The 23,971-nt window shown below is 45.3% G+C and overlaps 1 protein-coding gene across 1 annotated transcript in view; it reads left to right on the forward strand.

The window, feature by feature from the left end:
- GABRR1 (gamma-aminobutyric acid type A receptor subunit rho1) overlaps window positions 1-21,916 on the forward strand; it is a 33,243-nt gene extending 11,327 nt beyond the window's left edge. The window contains exons 2-9 of the mRNA XM_068985126.1: window positions 4,093-4,199; window positions 5,844-5,911; window positions 7,545-7,768; window positions 12,142-12,224; window positions 15,185-15,325; window positions 17,720-17,872; window positions 19,719-19,915; window positions 21,623-21,916. Of these exons, the coding sequence (XP_068841227.1) occupies window positions 4,093-4,199; window positions 5,844-5,911; window positions 7,545-7,768; window positions 12,142-12,224; window positions 15,185-15,325; window positions 17,720-17,872; window positions 19,719-19,915; window positions 21,623-21,916 (1,267 nt within the window). The remainder of the gene's footprint in view (window positions 1-4,092; window positions 4,200-5,843; window positions 5,912-7,544; window positions 7,769-12,141; window positions 12,225-15,184; window positions 15,326-17,719; window positions 17,873-19,718; window positions 19,916-21,622) is intronic.
- The last annotated feature ends 2,055 nt before the right edge of the window (window positions 21,917-23,971 follow it).

Raw genomic sequence — 23,971 nt, forward strand, 5'->3', positions numbered from 1 at the left:
GAAGAATCCCTTGGAGGAGAGCATGGCAACCTACTCCAGTACTCTTGCTTGGAGAATTCCACGGACAGATGAGACTGGTGGTCTACGACATAGCGACGAAACAACAACAAAAGCCACAGTAAGACTGGGGCCAAACTTGACTTTTATTCCTACCCCCTCTTTTTTCCTGCATCTCTTGTATTGCTCTCTCTGGCACCCATCCAAAGAACTAATACCGTTCTTCACTCACTCACATGTACTGAGAGTCCATGGGCACCCAGCACTGTGCAAAATGCCAAAGATGAACAGGACTCTGCCCTCAGTGGCCTGTGGCCTCGTCCTGCCCCTGCTGACCATCCACTGTGATGACCTGTAGCTCTCCCTCCAGTCTTTGCCCTTCCCCAGCCCTGGGACCACCTCCTGCAGAGTGCACACCTGCCCCTGCTCCACTTGGTCGCAGATGACATAATCCCTGTGCATCAGCCCTAATATCCCTGGGTATCAGTCGGGTCTTGGCAGAAAACAGCACTGCACTCAGAAGGGCTTAACCAATAATTGAATAAAGAGACCGCTCACAGAGCGGTGCACAGGGTTCAGGGCAGCAACCAGGCAAGTAAATGCCCCACCCCCAAGCACAAGAAATACAGGAAGCCGTGACTACCTGCAGACCTGAAGGGGAAATTGTGTAACTGGAGCTTATTGAAGTACTGTGATTATCTGTGGTCATAGGGCAACACAGACATGGCTAGTCCCTGGCATCGAAGCCGAGAGAGAAGGAGGAATTACCCTCTGCTCTCTCATCTGCCGGTGCACTTTTGGCTGAATCCCTAAGCTGAAGTGCAAGGATGCCCAAGCGAAATGGTCCACCTGGCAAAGTGTCGCTCTCCACACTGACAGCTTCATGGCAGTTCCAGGTTAAAAATGCCATCAGTTTCAGCTGGGGAGATAGTTTAGGTCAGACCTCTTCAAATCAGGCCTTCTGAATAATTAATCCTCCAATTCCTGCTTCTGTGGGTCATGGGAATTGCTCGTTGAAAGCTAAAATAATGCACTGCAGTTCTGTAGTCTTTTTTTTTTTCTTTCACATTTTATTCCAGTTAGATTTGAAGTAAATCTACAGGGTGAAGGATACTTTGTTGATTTGAGTACCTGGACTCTAGAACACCTTTAGTTTTAATTTCATAGTAAGCCTCAAAGACAGAGTGCACAAAGATGTGCTCAAGTAAGGCAGACAGTGACCAGAGGTGCATGCACACCACTGTAAGGGGCCTCTTCCCCACACCTAAGCTGCAGTGATTTGCAGCAACACCTCTACTCCTGGCCAAGGGGGAGGGAGCAGAAGGAGGGCTCCTGGCTCCATTAGGAGAGAGAGGAGGTGGGCAGCAGTGGCTTCCTCCCTCCCTTCCAGCAGCAACGTACCTCCACCTTGATCCATTAGTTAAGATTCTTCCCCAGGACGCGGCCTTTGCTGCCAGCTCAGCGATTTCCTTCCTTTAGGAGGAAACTTCCTGTTGGCTGAGAAACAACAATGGCTCCTTCCATGTGCAGTCCACCTTCAAGTTTAAAAAGTACACACACACACATGATCCCATTGGCTCCACGCAGCCCTGGTCCTGTCACAGAGCTTCACCTTCAATAAGATGAGGAAACTGAATCCCAGGGAAAGGTACCCAAAGGCACAGAGCAGGAAGGTCACTGGAGAGTGGAACTCTGCTTTTCTGTCTCCCAGACACATTCTCTGCACCCCCCACCCCCTGCCCAGAATGATAGTTTCTTCAGGAAAGAAGATAGCCAAGCACTTAATGATGGACGGAGCCAGTTACAAGGGAGGAAATTGTGTGTTGAGAATGAATGCACCAGAGCTCTGGTCCTCAAAGTGCCATCTTCAGGGACTTTTCTGGTGGCCCAGTGGTTAAGACCCTGTGCTTCCAATGCAGAGGGCACAGGTTCCATTCTTGGTCAGGAATCTAATATCTTACATACTGGGTGGCATGGCCAAAACATTAAAATAAAGTGCCATCTCCTGACCACCACCACCAGCAGCATCTGGAAACTTGTGACAAGTACAAATTCTTAGACCTTAGCCCAGACCTGCTAAATCAGAAACTTTGGGGCATGGCGAGGTTCAGAAGCCTAGGTTTGAAACAGGCCTCCAAGAGATGCTGATGTAGGCCAAAGTTTGGGACATGTGCATTGAAAGAAGTGTGAGTGTGTGTTTGAGTGTGCATGGTACACGGGAGGACACACACACACTGCTGTTGGGACGAGGAGCTGGGAGGGCAGTTCATTGTTTCTGTGAGTTCCAGAGATGCTGCTGAGGGGTAAGTGAAGACTGTGCAAGGCCCTTGTGGCACTGATTGTAACAGCAAGACGAGAAGCAACTCATGTGTCCACCGATAGAGGACTGAGCGCGTGAGTGATGGTATATCTGTGCAGCGCAACACTATGTAGTGTGAAAAAGAATATGAGGCTTGGGATACTTTGATATGGAAAAAAATCCAAGTTATATATATAAAGAAAGAAGTAAAAAGTGTAAGTTTATGTGTTACTTGAGGTGTAAAAATAAGAGACCATTTGCCACAGCATACATGACAAATACTGTATGATTTCATTTCTATGTGGAATTAAAAAAAAAAAATAGTAGATACGGAGAACAGATAGGTGGTTGCCCTAGGTGTAGGGTGTGGGGTGGGCGAAATGGATGAAAGGGATCAAGAGGTACAAGACTCCAGTTATATCATAAATAAGTCCCGAGGATGTTAATGTACAGCATGGTGACTATAGTTAACACTACTATATTGCATATTCGAAAACTGTTAAGAGTAGCTCTTAAAGTTTCTCATCACAAGAAAAAAAAAAAGTGTGACTATGAGAGGTGAGGGATGTTAACTAGATGCATTGTGGTAATAATTTTACTACAAAATATACATGTATCAAATCATCATGTACAGCTAAAACTAATACAATGTTAAGTATTGATTATATCTCAAAGCAACTGGAAAAATACAGGATATAAGAATGTATGTTTGTATTTACTTGTACCTACAAGATACTCTGAACAGATAGACCAGAAACCAATAAGAGGGGTACCAGGGGGAAGGGGGACTTCCTTGGCGGTCCAGTGGTTAAGACTCACGCTTGCAAAGCAGGGGTTCTGGGTTGATCCCTGGTCAGGGAACTAAGATCCTACAAGGCCCACGGCCATATGAAGAACAGAGAGAGAGCAGTAACAGTGGTTGGGGGAATGGGATGAACGGAGGCACAGGTAGAAAGGCAACTTTTCACTGCATTTCCTTTCTCTTTTTAATTGTCAAACCCTGCAAATATATTACCTACTTAGAAAAAGTGAATATGAATTAAAATGGCCCTAGATTCGATTCGGAAGCAGAAGCGCAGGAAGCTGCCTCCCAGGGAGCCAGAATGGTTGGCATTTGAACAAAGGGCAAGTCCATGCTCTCTCTGCAGGATGGGCCAGAGGGGTCCAAGGGAGCCAGGCTCGGCCAACACCCACTGCCTCTCCCCTCCAGCTGCAACCTGCCCCAAATGGCTGAGGAGCTTTGGGTGAGTTTAGACATTAGTAAGCCCAGGACCAGCAGTTTTCAGCCTTGGTTTCACATTAAAATCATCTGGGAGGCTTTTAAAAACGTTAATGTCCAGGTTCCATTCTGCCCAGATTGGCACCTCTGGGGGCCTGGATGCTGGATTTTAAAATATTTTATTTATTTTAAAGGCTTTGTTGAATTTGTTACAATATTGCTTCTGTTTTATGTTTTTTGTGTTTTGGCCAAGAGGCATGTGAGATCTTAGCTCCCTGGGGAGCGAACCTGCACCCCCTACACTGGAAGGTGAAGTCTTAACCACTGAACCACCAGGGGAGTCCCCTAGATGTTGGTATTTTGCAAGCTCCTCATTCACATTCCTAAACTCCTGTCTTGGATCTTCTGGGTTGGTTCATTGACCCAGAAAGCCGGAGAATGGAAGAGAGGAATTCCAGTAGCTTTAAAGAAGAAATACCACAGCCCATCAAACTTGTCAAGATCAGGTCTGAATGAAAATAGTTTTCATCTGACTTAATTAGGGTATGTGATCAACCTGTTTTCTCTCGCTCTGCAGCCCAATTCTTAAACGAAGCCCTGATATTACGAAATCGCCACTAACAAAATCAGAGCAGCTTCTGAGGATAGATGACCACGATTTCAGCATGAGGCCTGGCTTTGGAGGTATGAGGCATGCACTCTTGAGGCTCGTCTTCTTTCCAGGTCCTTCTGTCTGTCTGTGGGCAGCATCTGACCAGGGAACCATTCAGCATTGCTCCCTACCCCAATCAGGTCTGCCTAGGTTGTGAACAATGCCTGAGCCCTCAGCATCATCTGAGCACCTGCCCTGGCCAGCCTGCCTTGGGCTCTGCTGAACGCATTCTTGGGAGGCAGCTGCTGGTTTGCGGCCAGACTAGCCGAGCTGTCCTCAGGCCATGGCTCCCAATAAGGATGTCCCAGTATTAAGGAGGCTAGTAGCTGGCTGTGGGGACGTTGCAGTCCAAAGTTGCCTCCTGAAAATGCTTTGAAATAACAATTTTTTAAAAATTGGGTCTTTTAAATTTATTTATTTGTGGAAGCAGTTTTTGGAATTTTCTTAAATGATGCTCACTTTCATAGCTCTTATAAATGCATAATTTTTAAAATAAAATGTAAAAGTTCTATCTGCAATATACATTTAAAAATGCACAATAATCATACCCCTAAAATCATGACTGTATTATCAATTTAACATGAAATATGAATCTTGGACTAAATTTGTTCTTATCCTGGAGCTGGCAGACAGAACTCTGGGCCCATATCCTAGGGTAGAGTGTGGTCTGCTGAGTTTAATTAAATGAAAACTCTTTAGAAAATAATGATTTAGTGCCAGAGCCCTTTGAAGCTTAGCCTGCAGCTGCCACATTTCAGGTTTCTTAGTGACAAATAGGGTTTTCATTCTTATGAGCTTTTTTCCCCCCCACTGGGAAAAAAATATTTATTTCAGAAATTATTCTCATGCCTTTTACTTCTTCCAGTCACTTTTGCCTAAAGGATAAACAGGTTCTAGAAGGGAGTCTTTATTCAGTCCCTAATCTGCTGCTGTTGGACCCAAATTCACCTTTTCACTCCGTGATGATATTCCATGATGATATTCTGTGATGATGTTCCATGCCTCTCCTACATACCTGAAAGCAGGGAGGAAAAGAGGCAGCAATCTACTTCCCTGATAATTCTTTCTTTTTATAAATATTTTTATGGCCTAGAAATGCCCTCCAAATATAATATTTTCATATCCACCCAGTGTATCACATCCCCCATGGAGGCGACTCCATCATCTAGTAAAGATGCAGATCAGTACCTTGGCAAATGTTTTGAATATGACCTTGGTTCTAATTCACCAAGCAGGGCCTTTCTCCTGGCCACAGACACTGGCTTCCAAGATGAAAGAGGGTGCAAAATCGGGAGGTGAATACAAAAATTAAAAAATGTGTGACTTCATGTGAAGGAGTAACTCTTTAGATGGGACCCAACTTTGACCCAGGCCTCATTGTTCCTTTAGGTGAGCATATGTAACCAAAGACAAATGCTTTGTATTAACTTCCTCATTTCAGAATCACCTGACTGATTCAGACCAAAAAAGAATTTTTTTTTTTACCTTCGCTGGAATATTCTAGGGAGCGAGCCCATGATGCCACCCTTTTATCTCTGGTTTGACTTTAGCCTGGCATGTGGGACACCAAACCTTCAAATCTGAATGTGCTGTGAGAAATACTCCTTATGCCTGTCTCATTCGTAGTCAAAGTTCAAATAAAAAGAGTAAATGCTCTTGCCATGCCCCGTCCCCAGGGCCGGCCATTCCTGTTGGCGTGGACGTGCAGGTGGAGAGCTTGGACAGCATCTCAGAGGTGGATATGGTAAGCGCTTCTCCGGCCAAGGCTGCGGGTGAGGGATCCCCTCGGGCCCTGTGCTGGGCCAGGAGGGCCACACACCACAATTCCCCGGGCTCACAATCCCTGGGCTCATAACCCCCAGGCAGTGGGAATTCCCACACTCGATTTACAGGTGGCTCAGCGAGGTCGAGACACTTGCTCAAAGCTGCCCTGTTGGCAGGAAACAGAGCCGCATGACAGACATGACCGTCCCCACCCCAGTGTCCAGGCTCTTGCCACCTGGATGTGTTCTCTGGACAAATGCTGTCCAGCATAAACAGCGGGATCCAAGGAGCCAGACACAAGCTACTCCTGTGGACTCTGTGTCTGGCGGTGAAAATGCAGAAAAAGCTCAAGTTTCCTCTCTTTTTCTTTTTTAAATGGGCTTTGATTAACAAACAGAACGTTCTGCAACTCCTTGACTTACAGGACTTTTTAGAAGCTTGTCTTAGCTGGGGAGAAGCAGATCTGAGACTAGCATTCTGGCACAAGTAGTTTAACAGCAGCCACCCCAGTATTCTCGCCTAGAGAACTCCATGGACAGAGGCGCCTGGTGGGCTATAACTAATGGGGTTGCAAAGAGTCAAACGCGACTGGGCGCACACACAGACACCAAGGAAATACAAGAAAAGAGTCAGGGGGGATTCTCTGATGGCCCAGGGCTTAGGACTCCACACTTTAACTACTGAGGGCCTGAGTTCAATTCCTGGTCAGGGAATGATGATCCTGCAAGCTGCGTGGCACAGTCTATATATATATATATATATGTATGTGTGTGTGTGTGTGTGTGTGTGTGTGCACGTGCGCGCGCGCACGCGCGCGCGCGCGCACGCGCACGTGCGCGCTAGGTCATTTCAGTCATGTCCAACTCTGTGTGACCCTATGGACTGCAACCTGCCAGGCTCCTCTGTCCATGGGATTCTCCAGGCAAGAATACTGGAGTGGGTTGCCATGCCCTCCTTCAGGGGATCTTCCTGACCCCAGGAATCGAACCTGCATCTCCTGGGTTTACCTGTAATGGCAGGCAGGTTCTTTACCACTAGCACCACCTAGGTGGTATAAAAAAATTATCTATATAAGAAGAGGGTGGAGAGGTGAGATAGGAAAAAGGAAGGAAGCAAAAACGGTCATGTCATCAGATCAGATCTACGTGAGAATCAGTCCCTCTGGGCTTCTCTGGGAGTCAGCAAAGAGCTCACCTCAGGGTTGTCCCCACTGAGGGGCCAGAGAGCTGGGTTATCCATCCCCATTACCCATCCCCAGCCCCACTCCCTGGCTGAGGGCTGCTTCCAGAGGCATGAACTCTTAGGCTGGCAGTTGGCCCTGTGTGTGGGCAGGCTGCCCCCAGGCTGGGGTCCCAGCACTGGCAGGAGCAGCCTTCTGCAAGTGGAGGCAAGTGCCCAGGGGTGGGGTGGGGTGGGGTGGTTTCAAGGCCCCCTCTGTACAACCTCCTGCTGAGTCCCCCATACAAGTGTTCCCTCCCTCCTGAAGCAGCAGAGACTAGAAGCAAGGCCGCCCTGGGCTCAGTTCACTCCTCAGCCTGGTGGTGGGGGTGCAGGGTGCCCTGCTATCACCCGGCCGTTCAGTGTGGGCTCCTCCTCCCTACCCTTGGTCCCAGGACTTCACGATGACCCTCTACCTGAGGCACTACTGGAAGGACGAGAGGCTGTCCTTCCCGAGCACCAACAACCTCAGCATGACATTTGACGGCCGGCTGGTGAAGAAGATCTGGGTCCCTGACATGTTTTTTGTGCACTCCAAGCGCTCCTTCATCCACGACACCACCACAGACAACGTGATGCTTCGGGTCCAGCCCGACGGCAAAGTGCTCTACAGCCTCAGGTGAGCCCTTCCCGACCTCCTTCTGGGTCTCTTCCCCTCAGCGTCCTCTTAACCCCGAAGCTAGGAAGAAGTGCAACTCATTTGTCAACCAAGGGTATCATTGCTCCCACCACAGCACTTTTGCTTTTGGCTTTGAACAGTGAACTTCTAACTTTCCAGGGGCTCTGACTTTTCAACATCAGGGAAACTTAACTCTACACACGAGTAAACATTTTAAAGAATTATTTCTCCTTAAAAATACATTTGGGGAAATTTCTCATACTGATGCTTATGATTTAGGCCCTGTGCAAATTCAATTTCAAATGTTTAATGAAGGTTTTGTTTCTCTAGTAGGAGTCAGAAAAGTAGATAATGTAATTCTTCTCAAAGACCGGGCTCCTTTGACCTCTCTGATTCCCATGTTGGAATTTTGCTTTAAAAAAAGTCATTTACCTCACCTGGTCAGTTTAGTCATGTTTCTTTTTTAAAAATCCCTTCTCACCAGGGTGTCCTCCTTGAGAGGCTATGGGGAACCCCGGGCCACTTGAGGACTTTAAATGGTATTTTGAGCATCACTTCGAAAACATAAAGAATAAAATCATTGAGCACAGCTGACTTAGAAATTTTTTTTTCTTCTTTTTCTTTATTCCTTCCTTCCTTTCATTCATTCATTCATTCTTTCTGTACAGTTGATTTACAATATTACATTAGTTTCAGGTATATGACATAGTGATTCAATATATGTATAGACTATACTCCATTAAGTTATTATAAAATATTGGCTATATTCCCTGTGCTGAACAGTAGCCTTAGAAATGTTTAACTACTCATTAAGCACTGACCTGGATAACCTTCCCTTAGCCACAGACATTGCAGTGGGGCTTTCCCTGTATGCCCCCTTGAGAAAATCTTGGTGCCCACCTCCCCCAGGAGGACGTGTAGAGATGAGCTGCAGGCCTTTAAAGAGCAGCACCTCAGCTACTGGCTGAGATTTACTCCTTCTGTGCTGTGCTGAGAGTGCATTTCAGTTTTACAGACTTTATTTTGGTAAAGCTGAATCCACACACCAGTGTCTAAGAAGGGAGTGCCTATACCAATGCAGTGTATTTTTAGAGTCAGAGATGGCAATATTGAAGCTGAATTTCTGCCCTAAAAGAATATTTATAGTAACCTTTTATTACTTCATCCTGACATAGAATCTAAGCAGCTAGGTCCCAGACTCAGAGTTTTACTTCTGTTCTTAACATAACATTAATTTTTAATAATGGCTATGTTTGGGACTTTCTTGGTGGTCCAATGATTAAGACTCTGAGTTTCCAGTGCAAGGGGGACTCTATCCCTGATCCCACATGCTGAGCAGCATAGCCAAAAGAAAAAAAAATTATGTTAAACAAGAGGCTTTCAAACTTCTGATAGTCTAGCATCAGGTCTCATGAACTGCTGGAGGTCCAGTGTGGCACTATTGGACGTGACACCAGAAACAGAAGAGAGAAAAGAGAAAGTGGAAAACCTCTGTTCATTCAGCATCAAAGTTGTCAGTGAGCCTTCAGGTGCCTAAAAACATAGAATTTGATTTTTCATTGCAAATGAAATCATGGGTTTGTTTAAGGGAGAAATAAAGAGGTCCAAGTTAGTGAGAGCTATCACTTTGAGATTTATTTGGGGGAAAACATGGAGGAGCTGGGTACTGTCACCTCTGTTAACAGCAGGTTAACACCAAATCAGTACTAATATGTTGCCCTCCACCGCATCCATACTCATTGATCCATTCAACAGAATGTGTTTTTATTAAGATTGGCCACCAGAGTTGTACAGATAAAAACCCCGTCAGGTCTTGTCTTAAGCTCTGGGTACATAAAGATGAATAATATAAAGTCACTGAGCTTAGCATGATTGCAGCCTGGTCAGGGAGCCCTGCAGGAACCAAAGGATTAGATGCAGAGAGAGGCACGGACACCAAGGAGGTATGGGCAGAGAGCGACAGGTAACAGGATGGTGAAGTTTCCTAGGCATCAAGAGACAATAACAAGTGAAATTCACAAGTGAGATGCTCCATCACACTAGGTAGATTGAAAAATCAATTCCATGGTTCTTGAATTCCCAGTCAGTTTCAAGATTTGAGAGTCAATGATTGTTGGGAGGAAGAGATTTTTCTTGGGAGAGAGGTATGGGCATGCCATTTGCCAGACTGCACAGGACACATGTGTGCTTATGGTTGGGGGACACTGCAGTTAGAGGGTGAGAGAAGAGCTGTTTAACTGCCGAGGGGCAGAGCTAGGAGGAGTTTTGGCTCTTATGGGGCCAGTCTGTACTTCCAGGCTTGTTGAGAATAGTTCAGCATGTGTGGCATGGAGAGTGGTGAGCCAAGAGATGGAGTGGAAGATGCTGCTGGAGGATGGAGGTGCCCAGTGAGGGGAATGAAGGACCTGGGAAAAAAGTCTCAGCTTCAACCACGTAGTGGTCCCAGAGAGCTTGAAACCACCTCACCAGAGAACCATCCCTCTCTTATCTCACTTCTACCCATGTGGGAGGTGATTAGAGATGGGCAGACAGTGACCACTCAAATGCCAACTCTGTGCCTTAGCTGGGAAGGAGGAGCAGAAGTCTCAATGTGAATGAAGTTTGAAGTGTCGATACCTTGGACCAAAATTCTTTGTTTCTGAACTGAGATATGTTTGGTTACTTGTGAGGGTTTTGACTGCCTGTTACATGAGAGGGTTAAGCAGGAAAATCTCAGGACCGGCCAAGCGTCCAAGGGAAGATGCTCTAGATGAAATAATTCAAAAGGACTTGAGGGAAGCAACAGTGAGCATGGGTGTGATTACACCACACACTGTGCTTGTTCAGTGCTTGGGTTACAAGTGGAAAAGCATCAAGTCAGGGTGCCAAGAACAAGTCTGATAATGTCTGTGATTCTAAAAAACCTGCTCCTGTATTAACTGACAACAGAGAGAAGAGCTATTTAATACTTTCATTCATAGCAAAACCTACCTGCATTTGACATTGGATGTCCCCAAAGTTTGCCACAGTGTCTCCAAGCTTAGCTCCTAGTTTCTTTCTTGCTGGTGATGCCATCAGGTGTGGTTGTGCTGGTGATGTGCCCATAGAAATGGGAGCCCACCCATTAGGTGTTCAAGTCAGAGGCTGGCCTGACCATCCCCAAAAAACATCCTGTGTATCAGTATTCCCAGGAGAGATAAGATGATCCAGCTGTTAACCATACAAAATCCCTCCCAGACCACAACACTCAAATAGAATGAGGAAAATAAGGCAAAAATCTGGATAACTGACTTTCAAAAAAGCTCTTTTCCTTGAAATTTCCATTTAAAAGTGATTTTTTTCTTTTTGGCCATGAATTATCCAGATAATTTTCATAACTTATACATAGCCAATTTTCTGTGGCTGAAGGAAAAATAGTATGTTCACTAGCTAGTGACTGTTAATCATACCCTGCCATGGAATTCCACACTGGGTGGGAGATCTTTCTTCTGTGACTAACAATCTGTATTTGCTTATTCTTTGATGCAAAAGCCAATTTTCCGGTGTAAACTCTGAAGCAAAACCATTAGATGCCAGCAAGTGCTTGCATGTTGATGCATAAGATCTTCCAGTGGTTTTCCATTTTCATGATCTCCATGGAATTATCCACTAAGAACACCTGCTCCCACGAGTAGATGTTATTATCAATGCAGAAATATCAACATTGTAAAAAAAAAATAAAGTGCCTAATTTGGCAACTGGCATAAATACTTCATTAATATTATTGTAAAAACACTGTACACAAATAGTGAATGTCAGTAAAATCAAGAAAAGAAGAATTGGAATGAATCTGAAACAGGAGAGCAATATACTCACGATTTCTTTTAAGAAACCATAGGAGCTGGGGTTTCATGTTGTGTTATTTTTTATTTATTTTTAATTTCAGAAGTGGCTCTTTTAAAAAAATATTTATTGAATTTGTTACACTGCTGCTTCTGTTTTATGTTTTGGTTTCCTGGCCACAAGGCATGCGGGATCTTCGCTCCCTGACCAGAGATTGAACCTGCACCCCCTCCACTGGAAGGCGAAATCTTAATCACTGGACCATAAAAGAAGTCCCCACATTGTTTTATTGATGGAGACCATTGCTTCTCTAAAATGCTTGCATGCAATGGGGCTTAGTAGAGTCATTGTTGGCCCCATGGTGAGCCTGGGGTTAAACATAAACACCCAAGAGTTCTCCAGTGTGGAAATCACACATAAGCTACTTGGTTCTCTAGGTCCTGGCACACTGCTTATGAACTATAAGATTCTTCTATATTGGGAGGAAGCAGAGGCCTTTTCTTTTTGTTTTATCATTCTGCGCTTATATTTTGCAGCCTCTGCACATTTGGACTTTATCCGTTTGTTTCTAGGGTTACAGTGACCGCCATGTGCAACATGGACTTCAGCCGGTTTCCCCTGGACACACAAACGTGCTCGCTTGAAATTGAGAGCTGTGAGTAAGCCTATGCTCAGACAGCCCCTGCAGACCTTAAGTTACCCTAGAGCCTCTGACTCTCAGAGTAGGAGCAGGATGTGTTCCTATTCGTGACTCTGCTTTTTTTTTTTTTTTTTACAAGAAATTTAATCTCTTAATAAATTTTAATTTATTTATTTTTAATTGGAGGATAATTGCTTTACAATATCATGTTGGTTTCTGCCATATATCAACATGAATTAGCCATAGGTATATGTATGTTCCCTCCATCTTGAACCTTCCTCCCATCTCCCATCCCATCCCACCACCCCTCTAGGTCACCACAGGTGACTATGCTTCTGAGATGACTTTTCAGATAGAAGCAACGTCTTGGGTAAGTTTGAAAATCAGGAACAAATTTGGCACTAAAAACCTTCTATTCCCATAATTGACCCTTTTAATACTCATGGCAGTGGTTATAAACTCGGTCCTGTGGAAACTGAAGGTTTGCCAGTTTCCCAGGGCAAGTGCCTGGGGAAGGGGAGCTGAGGGCTCAGCAAACATGGGTCTCCTTCCAAGCCCCCACATGGCACTCATCACACAGTCCACCAGAGAGCTCCTTATGGATCTCTGTTATTGCTCTTCTGAGTAAGATTTCCGCTGAAGAAAGAATTTCCTGGCAAAAACAAGTTGGACAGCAATTGCCCCAGGGGACAGCCGCTGTGAGTGCAAGTGGTGGCTGAGACACTCAGGCATAACCTAGGGGCCTTGGGAAACTTACACACTTGCAGAAACCCTGGAAAATTAAATAGCCATAGGAGGACCAAGGCTGCGGCCGCGTCCAGGACTGGCATCCCTAGCTCTCTATGCACCTGTCCGTGCTCCAGTCTCTGCCAGAATGTTTCCTCTGACTGTCACAGTCTGATTCACCCCCAACAATGACTCCTTCTACACTCGTCTCAAACCAGTGCACACCCACTGACACGTCCCAGCCCGTGTCAGAGTCTCAGTGAGGACTTTCGTTGGCCCGGCGCATCTTGGTAAGCCTGCCGTGGCCATGGTGGTGGATCAGGAGTTCTCTGGCTCCAATCACCCAGGGCCGAGGAGTTCAGGGACATGGACTCCACACATAGGAGGGACAGCTCTATGGGCCGCTCAATGTGGGGTCAGGGAGAATAAATCCCAGGACCAAGGGAGTGACTGCCTCGTGCACCATGGCTTTCCACCTGCTCTGTCCTTTAATCCTCCCAAGCTTCCTGTGAGAAGGTTACTGTTATCTCCTTTATGGAGCTTAACAGCGAAGGACTAATTTTGCTTTCCCCACGACACCCAGGCAGTGGTACCCGTCAGGCTTCCACCAGAGAAGCAGAACCATAGGACAGGGGTCCCCAGCCTTCAGGATCTAATGCCTAGTGATCTGAGGTGGAGCTGATGGAATAATAATAGAAATAAAGTGCACAATAAATGTAATGTGCTTTAAACTATGCCCCTACCCTGGTTCATGGAGGAAACTGTCTTCCACAAAACTGGCCCCTGGTGCCAAAAATGTTGGGGACCACTGCCATAGCACATACGCAGGGAGAGGCTGGTGCGGAGGACTGGCTCATGTGAGCATCTGTAGGGCAGGTGGTGGCAAGGGCAGGCTGCGGCCTCTCGGGCAGGAGCCCACCCTGCTGTCCACATGCGGAGTTTTATCTTCCTCCAGGGAACCTCAGGTCTGCTCTTAAGGCCTTTCAACTGATGGGATCAGACCCACCCAGGTTATCCTGGGTCATCTTTATTTCAAGTGAGTTGGGTGTAGATAACACAGCAACAAGCATCTCCCCAGCAGCACCCAGATCAGTGCCGGATTGAATCCCTGGATACTTAACGATAGCCTGGCCAAGTAGACACGTGAAAGGGGTCATCGCATAGGTCAAAGGTTAAAGGTAGAATAAAAGAGGAATAAAACAGCCTCGGGGAGCCCCAGAAAGAACTGTCAACACAGGAGCAGCCCCTTCAGGTTTTACCCCTAGTTCTGCCCAAACAGCAGGTGGGTCTGCCGGGTTGGGGTAAGCGGTGTGCTCACCTAAAATAAGTGGGGTGGGGAAGTATGGGGCCAGAGGGAGGGATCCTCAGGGAAATCCCCTTGATTCTACCCTGGGCAGAGCAACGAGAGGTCTGCAGAGAAAGACCTTGTTAGGGTGCAAATCTCCTTGTGGGTCTTTCTTTGCTAGAATGCAGCCCCTATTACCTGAGAGTGTTTAAAGGTATTTGCCATCAATGATGCATCATCACCCTTTGAAAGAAGAAAGGGCTAAATTACCTGTGGTTTAGAAAGTTGAACTTTATGCAATGTTGCCACCTTGGACTGCAAGGAGATCCAACCAATCCATTCTGAAGGAGATCAACCCTGGGATTTCTTTGGAAGGAATGATGCTAAGGCTGAAACTCCAGTACTTTGGCCACCTCATGCGAAGAGTTGACTCATTGGAAAAGAGTCCCACATCTGATGCTGCGAGGGATTGGGGGCAGGAGGAGAAGGGGACGACAGAGGATGAGATGGCTGGATGGCATCACTGACTCAATGGACGCGAGTCTGAGTGAACTCCAGGAGTTGGTGATGGACAGGGAGGCCTGGCGTGCTGTGATTCATGGGGTCGCAAAGAGTTGGACACGACTGAATGACTGAACTGAACTGAACTGAACCTACAAAAAAAAAAAAATTTTTTTTTTTTTTAAAGAGCAAATTGAAGTTTCTGGTCTACAAAAATAGCAATTTCATCTGCTTTTAGGTTGACTTGAAGGGTGAACACTTTTGCAGTTAGGATGAGTATTTAGGCCTGAGAGCTTTGCCCTGATGATTCTGGAAGACTGAGGAGAATTAGATTTGTCTTTTTGGATTTTGTTGTGCTTTGTTGGACTGCAGTTTGTTTATTCAGCTGTCTTGTTACAACCTCCACAGAGCCTCGCAGACAGGCTCATCTTTCCTGGCGTCTGATGCCATCTTGTCTTTTTAGATGCCTACACGGAAGATGACCTCATGCTCTACTGGAAGAAAGGCAATGATTCCTTAAAGACAGACGAGAGGATCTCCCTCTCCCAGTTCCTCATCCAGGAATTCCACACCACCACGAAGCTGGCCTTCTACAGCAGCACAGGTGGGGCGGGGAGAGCATGAAGCTGGCCTTCCACAGCAGCACAGGTCGGGGCGGGGAGGGAGCTAAGAGAGGGGCTACTTGGATCTCAGGAGGCGTGTGGACTGGTTGAGCAGAGCCTGTGCCTCTAGGATTTGAAACCAAAGATGAGATTTCCAGATCGGGTCTAGAGGGTGGTGAGCGCAGGGTGAGAGAGGTTTTTTGATACCACCACAGCATCAGAAGTGTTAACCTAGAAAATCTTAATAAAAACTCCAACATAAGCCCTCTGTGCAGGTCTATTTGAGACAATTGCGTTGACAGTTTAACAGCAGAAATTTCACCCTGATATGACTCCCAGAGACACCTCTCCTATGGGCAAAAATAGTCCAATTTCAGGTTTATTGTTTTCTGTTCATGTTCTCTTGACTTCAGCCCCTTTGAGTTCTTCTCTCTTAACCAATTCCTTGCTGCCATATTGTTTGCACAGCTCCTCTTATGACCCTCTTGTGAGCCACAGTGCAGGAACGACACCCCATGGGCAGTGTCGTTGTTTTTTGAACTGAGTCTGGGCAAGCTTGCCACCGCCACCCCAGCCTCCACCACCATATTGTCTGAGGACAGGCGCTGTGGTCTTCTTGGCAGCTGAGGTTACAGCTGAGCTTCACTCTCTCCAAACCTTGCCTCTTTCTTAACTAATCCCCTTTCAAGATGACTTTGCTCTTATCTTTCTGCAATTTCTGTTGCTAAAACACTGCATGGTTGACTACACTCTTTGATCTGTAACGGAAGGCATTGCTCATTTCCAACATATGGTGATATCACATCTCTTATCTTTTGCACACCTCACCCACCAGTCTTGGTCCTTCGGGGAACCCTCATTCCTTTGACTCTTAGCATTTTGACATTCCCTCTTGTCTGAGTGTGCTTGGGCTGCTATAAAAAACTACCATAATTCTCTGTGTGTGTGTGTGTGCGCTTAGTTGTGTCTGAGTCTTTGCAACCCCATAGACTGTAGCCTACCAGGCTCCTCTGTCCATGGGATCAAGAATACTAGGGTGGATCACCATTTCCTCCTCCAGGGGATCTTGCCAATGCAGGGAGCGAACCGGCGTCTTCTGCATGTCCTTCATTGGCAGGCAGATTCTTTACCACCGAGCCACCAGGAAGCCACAGGAAGCCACAGACTGGGTGGCTTCTAAACAGCAGGAACTGGTTTTGCACAGTTCTGGAGGCTGGGAAGTCAAGATCAAGGAAACTCACCCTACTTACAACCCCCACAGAGCCTCACAGACAGGCTCGTCTTTCCTGGAGTCTGAAATATTCAGTGTCTGATGAGAGCCCGCTTCCTAGGACTCACTGTGTCTTCACAGGAAAGAAGTCGCAAGGGAGCTCTCTGACGCCTATTGTGTAAGGGCACCAATCCCATTCACAATGAAATAAAATTCACAAATGAAATTCACCTTCCAAAGGCCCCACCTCCAAATACCGTCACTTAGAGGATTAGGTTTCAACACATGAATTTGAGAAGGACATATTCAATCTCTAGCACCTCCACAATCACTTTCTGGAGCTGTTATAAATATAACCGTTGCACTAAAATTGTCCTGGGATGCCAGTTTTCCAGTTAATGTTGCCAAGTCCCCATTTTATTTTCAGTTCTTGTCATATCAAATTTACCCTGCCTTTTCCTCTCCTTCCACCATTTTTTGTTCCCTTCAATTCCTCCATACAAGTTTTCCTTGTAAAGAGCACCAGGGTGAAGCTAAAGCATAGCCTAAATGTACTGTTGTAGTGAGCGTGGTATTTTTACTTTAAACATATTTTTCCCCATAAAGAAATCCAGAGGGAGTTGTTAAATCCACACATCTCAAGCTTTAACATATGTAGGAATCATGTGGAGAGGAGTGTTGAAAGAAGTTTCTTTTTCTTTTTTTTTGACCACAGTGCGGGGCTTGTGGGATCTTATTTCCCTGACCAGGGGTTGAACCTGGGCCACCACAGTGAAAGCACCAAGTTCTAACCACTGGACAATCAGGAAATTCCCAAAAGGAAGTTATGATTCAGTAGATCCAGAGCAGGGTCCAAGAATCTACGTTTCTAACAAGCACCCAAGTGATGGGGATGCTGCTGGGCCGTGTGCCATATTTGAGTAACAAAAGTCTTACATGGCCTTCCTGAGGGGTTCCCTTTGTGTATAGGACGGGGGCCAAAGATTCCTTGAAATGTACTAACTCTTATAATGTGGGTTATCATATAATCATTCTGTTCCATGGTTTTTCTGTCTTCCATTTTATAAAGATAGGGTAAGTTTCCAGGCAAGCGTCTAAGGCATTTATGATTCTCTGAATAAAATCTGTCCTGTGGGGAAGCTAAGCGGCTATGGTGTGTATTCTTTCTTCTTCCTGTGTCCCGCAGGCTGGTACAACCGTCTGTACATCAACTTCACGTTGCGTCGCCACATCTTCTTCTTCTTGCTCCAAACCTACTTTCCTGCCACCCTGATGGTCATGCTGTCCTGGGTGTCCTTCTGGATCGACCGCAGAGCCGTGCCCGCCAGAGTCCCTTTAGGTAAGCAACATCTCAAGTGCACGTTCAAGACATCTGAAATTACAAGGAATTCCTTCCAGATAAAATGCTTCTTTCCAAATGGGTCCTGAATCCCTGTAGGCATTATAACTCAGAAAAACATCAAGTTATTCATTCACAGGTATAATGCCACTATTAAGAATCTGTGTAGCAAAGCCGTTTCTAGGTCCCCCGGGAGTCCACACAAACAGTTCATCTTTAATCTTAGTAGAGCTGAGTTCTGGAGTGGGTTGTTCTGGTCTCCAGTGCTTTCTCTGCTCATCTGGATAAGAAAGTCAAATTCTGTAACAGGGCTTTTCAAAAGGTGGCCCAAGGGATCTTTGTGATAGATTCTCTGGGGGAAATTGTTTAAAATGAAGAATCCTGGGGTCTATCTACATGTATAGGATCAGAATCTCTGAGAAAGTTCCAGGAATTTGCATTTTGAACAAGCTCCCCCAGTAAACCTTTTTTTTCTTTTTCTTTGATGTGGATCATTTTTAAAGTCTTTATTTAACTTGTTATAACACCTTCTGTTTTATGTTTTGGTTTTTTTGGCTGAGAGGCATGTGGGATCTTAGTTCCCTGACCAGAACTCAAACCTGCATCCCTGCATTAGAAGGTGAAGTCTCAACCACTGGACTTCCAGAGAAGTCTCTCCCCTAGTAATTCCTATACATACTTAACTCTGAGAATCCCTACTGTACTATCAATAGCTGTTTGCCATCCACTCTCCTCCCTGATTTAAATATTGCACCCATTCCACACGCATCCCCATGGCTCAGAGGTCCAGGGGCTTCAAGGGAGAGAATGACTCACCAGGTTTTAGTGAAACTGGATTGGTGCTGGCTCTTAAGATGACCCCAATCCGCTGTGATTTGGTGTTTGCCAAGCAAATGTTCTGAGCTTAATTTGAAATCTCAGGGACATTCCCACTGACAGATGCCCTGGCCTCTAACGGTGGTTCTGTAGCTTGAACAGTTACTGTGCTGAATAAATAAATATTCTAGTTTCAGAAATCTGTCTCCCATAAATGAGGTTAACATCATTCTTGGTAAAATTGACAGGGTCCTTAAGTCAACATTGCAGTATGGGCAGCCAGGTCCAGGACCCAGACAGGCCCTGACAGCTGATAACACAGGCCAAGGACTACAGGATTCTATACCAGCAACAAGGACACAAAGATTAAAATATAACTTGTGTACTTTTCCCCCCTCTTTTGGAGAAGGAGTTCCAAGAAACATACATACCTGCTCGTATATACAGTCTTCTTCTTATTTTGTTTCTAAATATTTATTTTATAAATAAAGTTAATTAATTTATTTTTTGACTAGTTTGCAAGGTTTGTGAAATCTCAGTTTCCCAACCAGGGATTGAATCCTAACCACTAGACTACCAGGGAACTCCCCTGCAACCTTTGTTTTAAACAACTGAATGTAAAGAATTGTCTTACTGCTAACCTGTCAGGGGCTCTCTGCAGAAAAACAAAGTGATAAAGGTGCCATGATGAAGACTCAAGGAGGGGGATTTCCCTGGCAGTCCTGCACTTAAGACACCATACTTTGGCTCCATGCTTTCACTGCAGGGCACACGGGTTCAATCCCTATTCTGGGAACTAAGACATGCCACTGAGCAGAGCCAAAAAATAAAAAGATTCAGGGATACAGCTGGGAACAGAGTAATAGGAGAAACTTCATAAAAGCTAAAACTGGAAATGTGAGCAGCTGGAGGGGCAGGGAGGGAGACGTTCTAGGCCAGAGGAGCAGCTGGGAGAAAGAAGAGAGGCACGGAGCCATCCAGTGTGTTTGGTGAAAGACAAACCCCTGCTCCTTTCTCTCTATGTCTGCAGGGATCACCACGGTGCTGACCATGTCCACCATCATCACGGGTGTGAACGCCTCCATGCCCCGTGTGTCCTACATCAAGGCCGTGGACATTTACCTCTGGGTCAGCTTCGTGTTCGTGTTCCTCTCGGTGCTGGAGTACGCGGCCGTCAACTACCTGACCACCGTGCAGGAGCGGAAGGAGCGGAAGCCGCAGGAGAAGGTGACTTTACCATGAGCAGGAGTGTCTGCAAGGGTAGGATTTGGTCTAGCAAAGGACCTTGGGCAGGTCCGACCGCCTCTGTAAAATAGGGTAATGACACTCCCTTCTCCACTATTTCACCAGTTAGCTGTGAAGAACAAGAGAATAAGTTTAAATGGTGTGAAATTTACTCTGAGCTGCCTCTTTTACTCATTCAAACATTTATTTAGCATCTACCATAAACTAGCTTCGGAGAAGGCAATGGCAACCCACTCCAGTACTCTTGCCTGGAAACTCCCATGGACGGAGGAGCCCGGTAGGCTGCTGTCTATGGGGCCGCACAGAGTCGAACACAAGCGACTTAGCAGCAGCAGTAGCAGCATAAACTAGCTTCCTGGAAATGGCAACTGACTCTAGTATTCTTGCCTGGAAAATTCTATTGACAGAGGAGCCTGGTGGGCTGCTGTACATGGCGTCCCATAGTGTCAGACATGACTGAGCGACTTCACTTTCACTTTTCACTTTCATGCGCTGGAGAAGGAAATGGCAACCCACTCCAGTATTCTTGCCTGGAAAATTCCATGGACAGAGGAGCCTGGTGGGCTGCTGTCCATGGGATCTCAAAGAGTCAGGCGGGACTGAACGACTGAGCACCCACACATAGACCAGGAGCTAAGTCAAGTTAACTAAGGCGTCTCTTCAATCTTAGTGGTGTTCCTAGTTCAGGGATAAAAGTAAATGGCAATTCAACATGGTGGGACAAATGATTTATGAACATAGAGAAATAATAAAAGAAGCTTCCAGAAATATCTCTTTCCAAGACAGTCTTTTAAATAGTTGCATAATAAAGAATGTCTTGGATGTATTATAACATGATTTATTCCCTTATTGATGGGTAGTGTTTTTCTTTTCCATTTTTTGCCACTATAACATGCTGCAATAAACATTATATATATGTATTATACATAGATAGATGGATAGATATGTTTGTCTCTTAAAAGCTTATATATATATAAGCTTCCAAGGAACCACATCCTCCAGTCTAGGAAAATTTCCTTCATGTGTGAGCTCATACAACTCCCATCACTTCCCAGATCACCTTCCCTCCCACCTGGTTTCCCCTTCATTCTCCTGTCTGCAGTTCAGTGATTATCTCCTCCAGAAAACTCAGGCTCTGTAGAGGAAACTATCCCCACAATGCCACACCTTTCAAATTCCCACCCCATCTCTCTCTCGTTCTCTCTCTCCGCCCCCCCCCCCCCACACACACAATAACTGCAAACATTTCTATCAGGGGTCATATCAGAGAACATCTTGTGGGCCTCCAATATCACTTGGTGTTTCCTAACAGTTGATGGGTTACCTGCTCTTTCATTGATAAAATGTTTACAGTGCCACCATCATTATTCTCCCAACCCCTTGAAAGAAAGGACTTCCCTGTAGCTCAAATGATAAAGAATCTGCTTGCAATGCAGGAGACTAGGGTTTGACCCCTGGGTCAGAAAGATCCTCTGGAGAAGGGAATGGCAATCCACTCCAGTATTCTTACCTGGAGAATCCCATGGACAGAGGGGTCTGGTGGGCTACAGTCCAGGGGGTCGCAAAGAGTCGGACACGACTGAGCAACTAATACACACACCTTGAAAGAAAGTAGGAAAAGGCGATCCCCTCCTCTGTGCAACTTTGTTGGTTGAGTTGCATTCCAGTGTGCGTTTGCTATATCCGCAGCTTCCCTGCACCTGCGGGTTGCCTCAGCCGCGCGCAGTCCTCCTGGACGGCAGCTACAGTGACGGGGAGGTGAATGACTTGGGCAACTATACCCCCGAGAACGGAGACAAGCCCGACAGGATGATGGTGCAGCTGACGCTGGCCTCGGAGAGGAGCTCCCCGCGGAGGAAAAGCCAGAGGAGCAGCTACGTGAGCATGAGAATTGACACTCACGCCATCGATAAATACTCAAGGATCATTTTTCCAGCTGCATACATCTTATTCAATTTAATATACTGGCCGATTTTCTCATAAATGCCTGTAATTCTATACATTTCACATTCTTCTGTATGTACTATAGAAATAATTGAATGATGAGACATAATTTAAGGTTATGATGAGAAGAAAGCTCCCAGTACCCACCCTTCTCCAGCTTTCCAAAACTACTCTAACAAGGCTCTTACTGGTTTAATTTACGCTTGTTAACCGCTTATTGTATACACAGCATTATACTCGGTACTGAAGGTATAGAGACACCCGTAGCAACTGATGGTAGTTGTTACTGGGATCTCTTAGAAAAGCAGTGCACTTTTCTAAGAGAAAAGGCACCCTGGGGTGGGGTAGGCACACTGTAGTTCAACCTCTTTTAGACTCTAGATACTTATTCATACGAATCATATCCTTTATGTGAGTGTGACTCTATTCGCTGGACCAGGTGGATCTGGGAAGCACCTAAAGTTCTTTTGTTGTTGTCATTTAGTTGGTTAGTCATGTCCGACTCTTTGCGACTCTATTCTTGCCTGGAAAATCCCATGGACAGAGGAGCCTGCTGGGCTACACAGTCCATGGGATTTCCCAGGCAAGAATACTGGAGAGAGTTGCTGTTTCCTTCTCCAGGGGATCTTCCTGACCCAGGGATCAAACCCACATCTCCTGTATTGGCAGGCGGATTCTCTACCACTGAGCCGCTCATTTACATGCACCTAAATCTCCACCAAAACTTATGCTTCAGTCTGTAGCCTCTTACCTATTGTATATGCATTTCTTAGTGTTGGTTTCATTACAAGGCAATAATAATGTTCCTACTTTATTTACATCTTGTGGTTCCTAAGGTTTCACCTCTTCACAAGAAAAGCTCTTTAGATTGGTACAGTGGTTTCTGATTTTGGTAGGTATTTCCCTGGTAAGGAAACTTTGAAGAGAGTATTTGCAGGCATTTTGTCAGTTTTGTCATAGGGGTAACTAGCCTAGAAAATTTGTGTGTGAGTGTTCCCTGTTTGATAATCACTGCTTCATGAATCTCCACCTTGCAGCATGTCCGAGTTCAAAGTGAAGTTAGTAATGTGATATCTTCACTGATGAACCTGGGATTAGACCAACTTTTTTCTGTATAACCATGGCAAGGAAATGCATAATTTGGGACTACCTATAATTTGTTAGGATGAGAAATACATGGTTACTGAATGTAGAAGAGAATGCCAAAATGAAAAAGAAATGGTTACACATCACTGGACATCTCCATTTATACTCAGTGAATACCACCATCTTCTGTGAACCAGAAAGCAATGGCCACTGATATCAGGGCAGGGGATAAAGGAGAGGGTTCTAATTTGGTGTATTATTTAAACAACATATAGCTATTCATACTACATAGCCACAGGATCAACTCCCATCAAATTTATACATAAAGCATTTGTTTGAAATTCAAATAAACTCTATACCCTATTATGTCATTTTTACTCCAAAGCTAATTTGACTGATCCCTATATCACGTTATTTCTTCATGAAGGCTATACTTTGGTCTTTGAAAAAAAAAAAAAAAACAAAATTTCAGAAAGTCTAGTTACAGGGGAATCTCTCATTTTATTGAAATTAAAAAAAAGCTTTTTTTTAAATAGCAAACTCTAGTAGAAAAATGTAAAGGAATATAGATGAAATAGTTAAATGTCAACTTGTAATACTAAAAACATTTTTAGAACATTATCTTTTTCATGCTTATTTTATGAAACAATTCCAATCAATTTCAAAAACATCTCTGCCACTTGCTTCTTGCTTGGAGCAGGACCACTTTGAACCATCTGGGCGGGTTTCCAGGACACATCATCTGAACTTCCATCCACAGTGTTTGGGGAGCTCTGCCATTTGAACCAGCATATAGGATGCTGTATTGTATTAGTCTGCTCAGGCTGCCAGAGTGGAGTACCATAAACTGGGCAGCTTAAACAATAGATATTTATTTTCTTTCAGTTCTGGAGGCTGGAAGTCCAAGGTCAAGGGGTTGGCAGGTATGTTTTCTCCTGAGGTCTGTCTCCTTGGCTGGCAGATGGCCGCCTACTTGCTGTCTTCATCTGGCCTCTTTCTCTGAGTACA

This window comes from Capricornis sumatraensis, chromosome 13 (genome assembly GCF_032405125.1).
Source record: "Capricornis sumatraensis isolate serow.1 chromosome 13, serow.2, whole genome shotgun sequence".
NCBI lineage: Eukaryota > Metazoa > Chordata > Mammalia > Artiodactyla > Bovidae > Capricornis > Capricornis sumatraensis.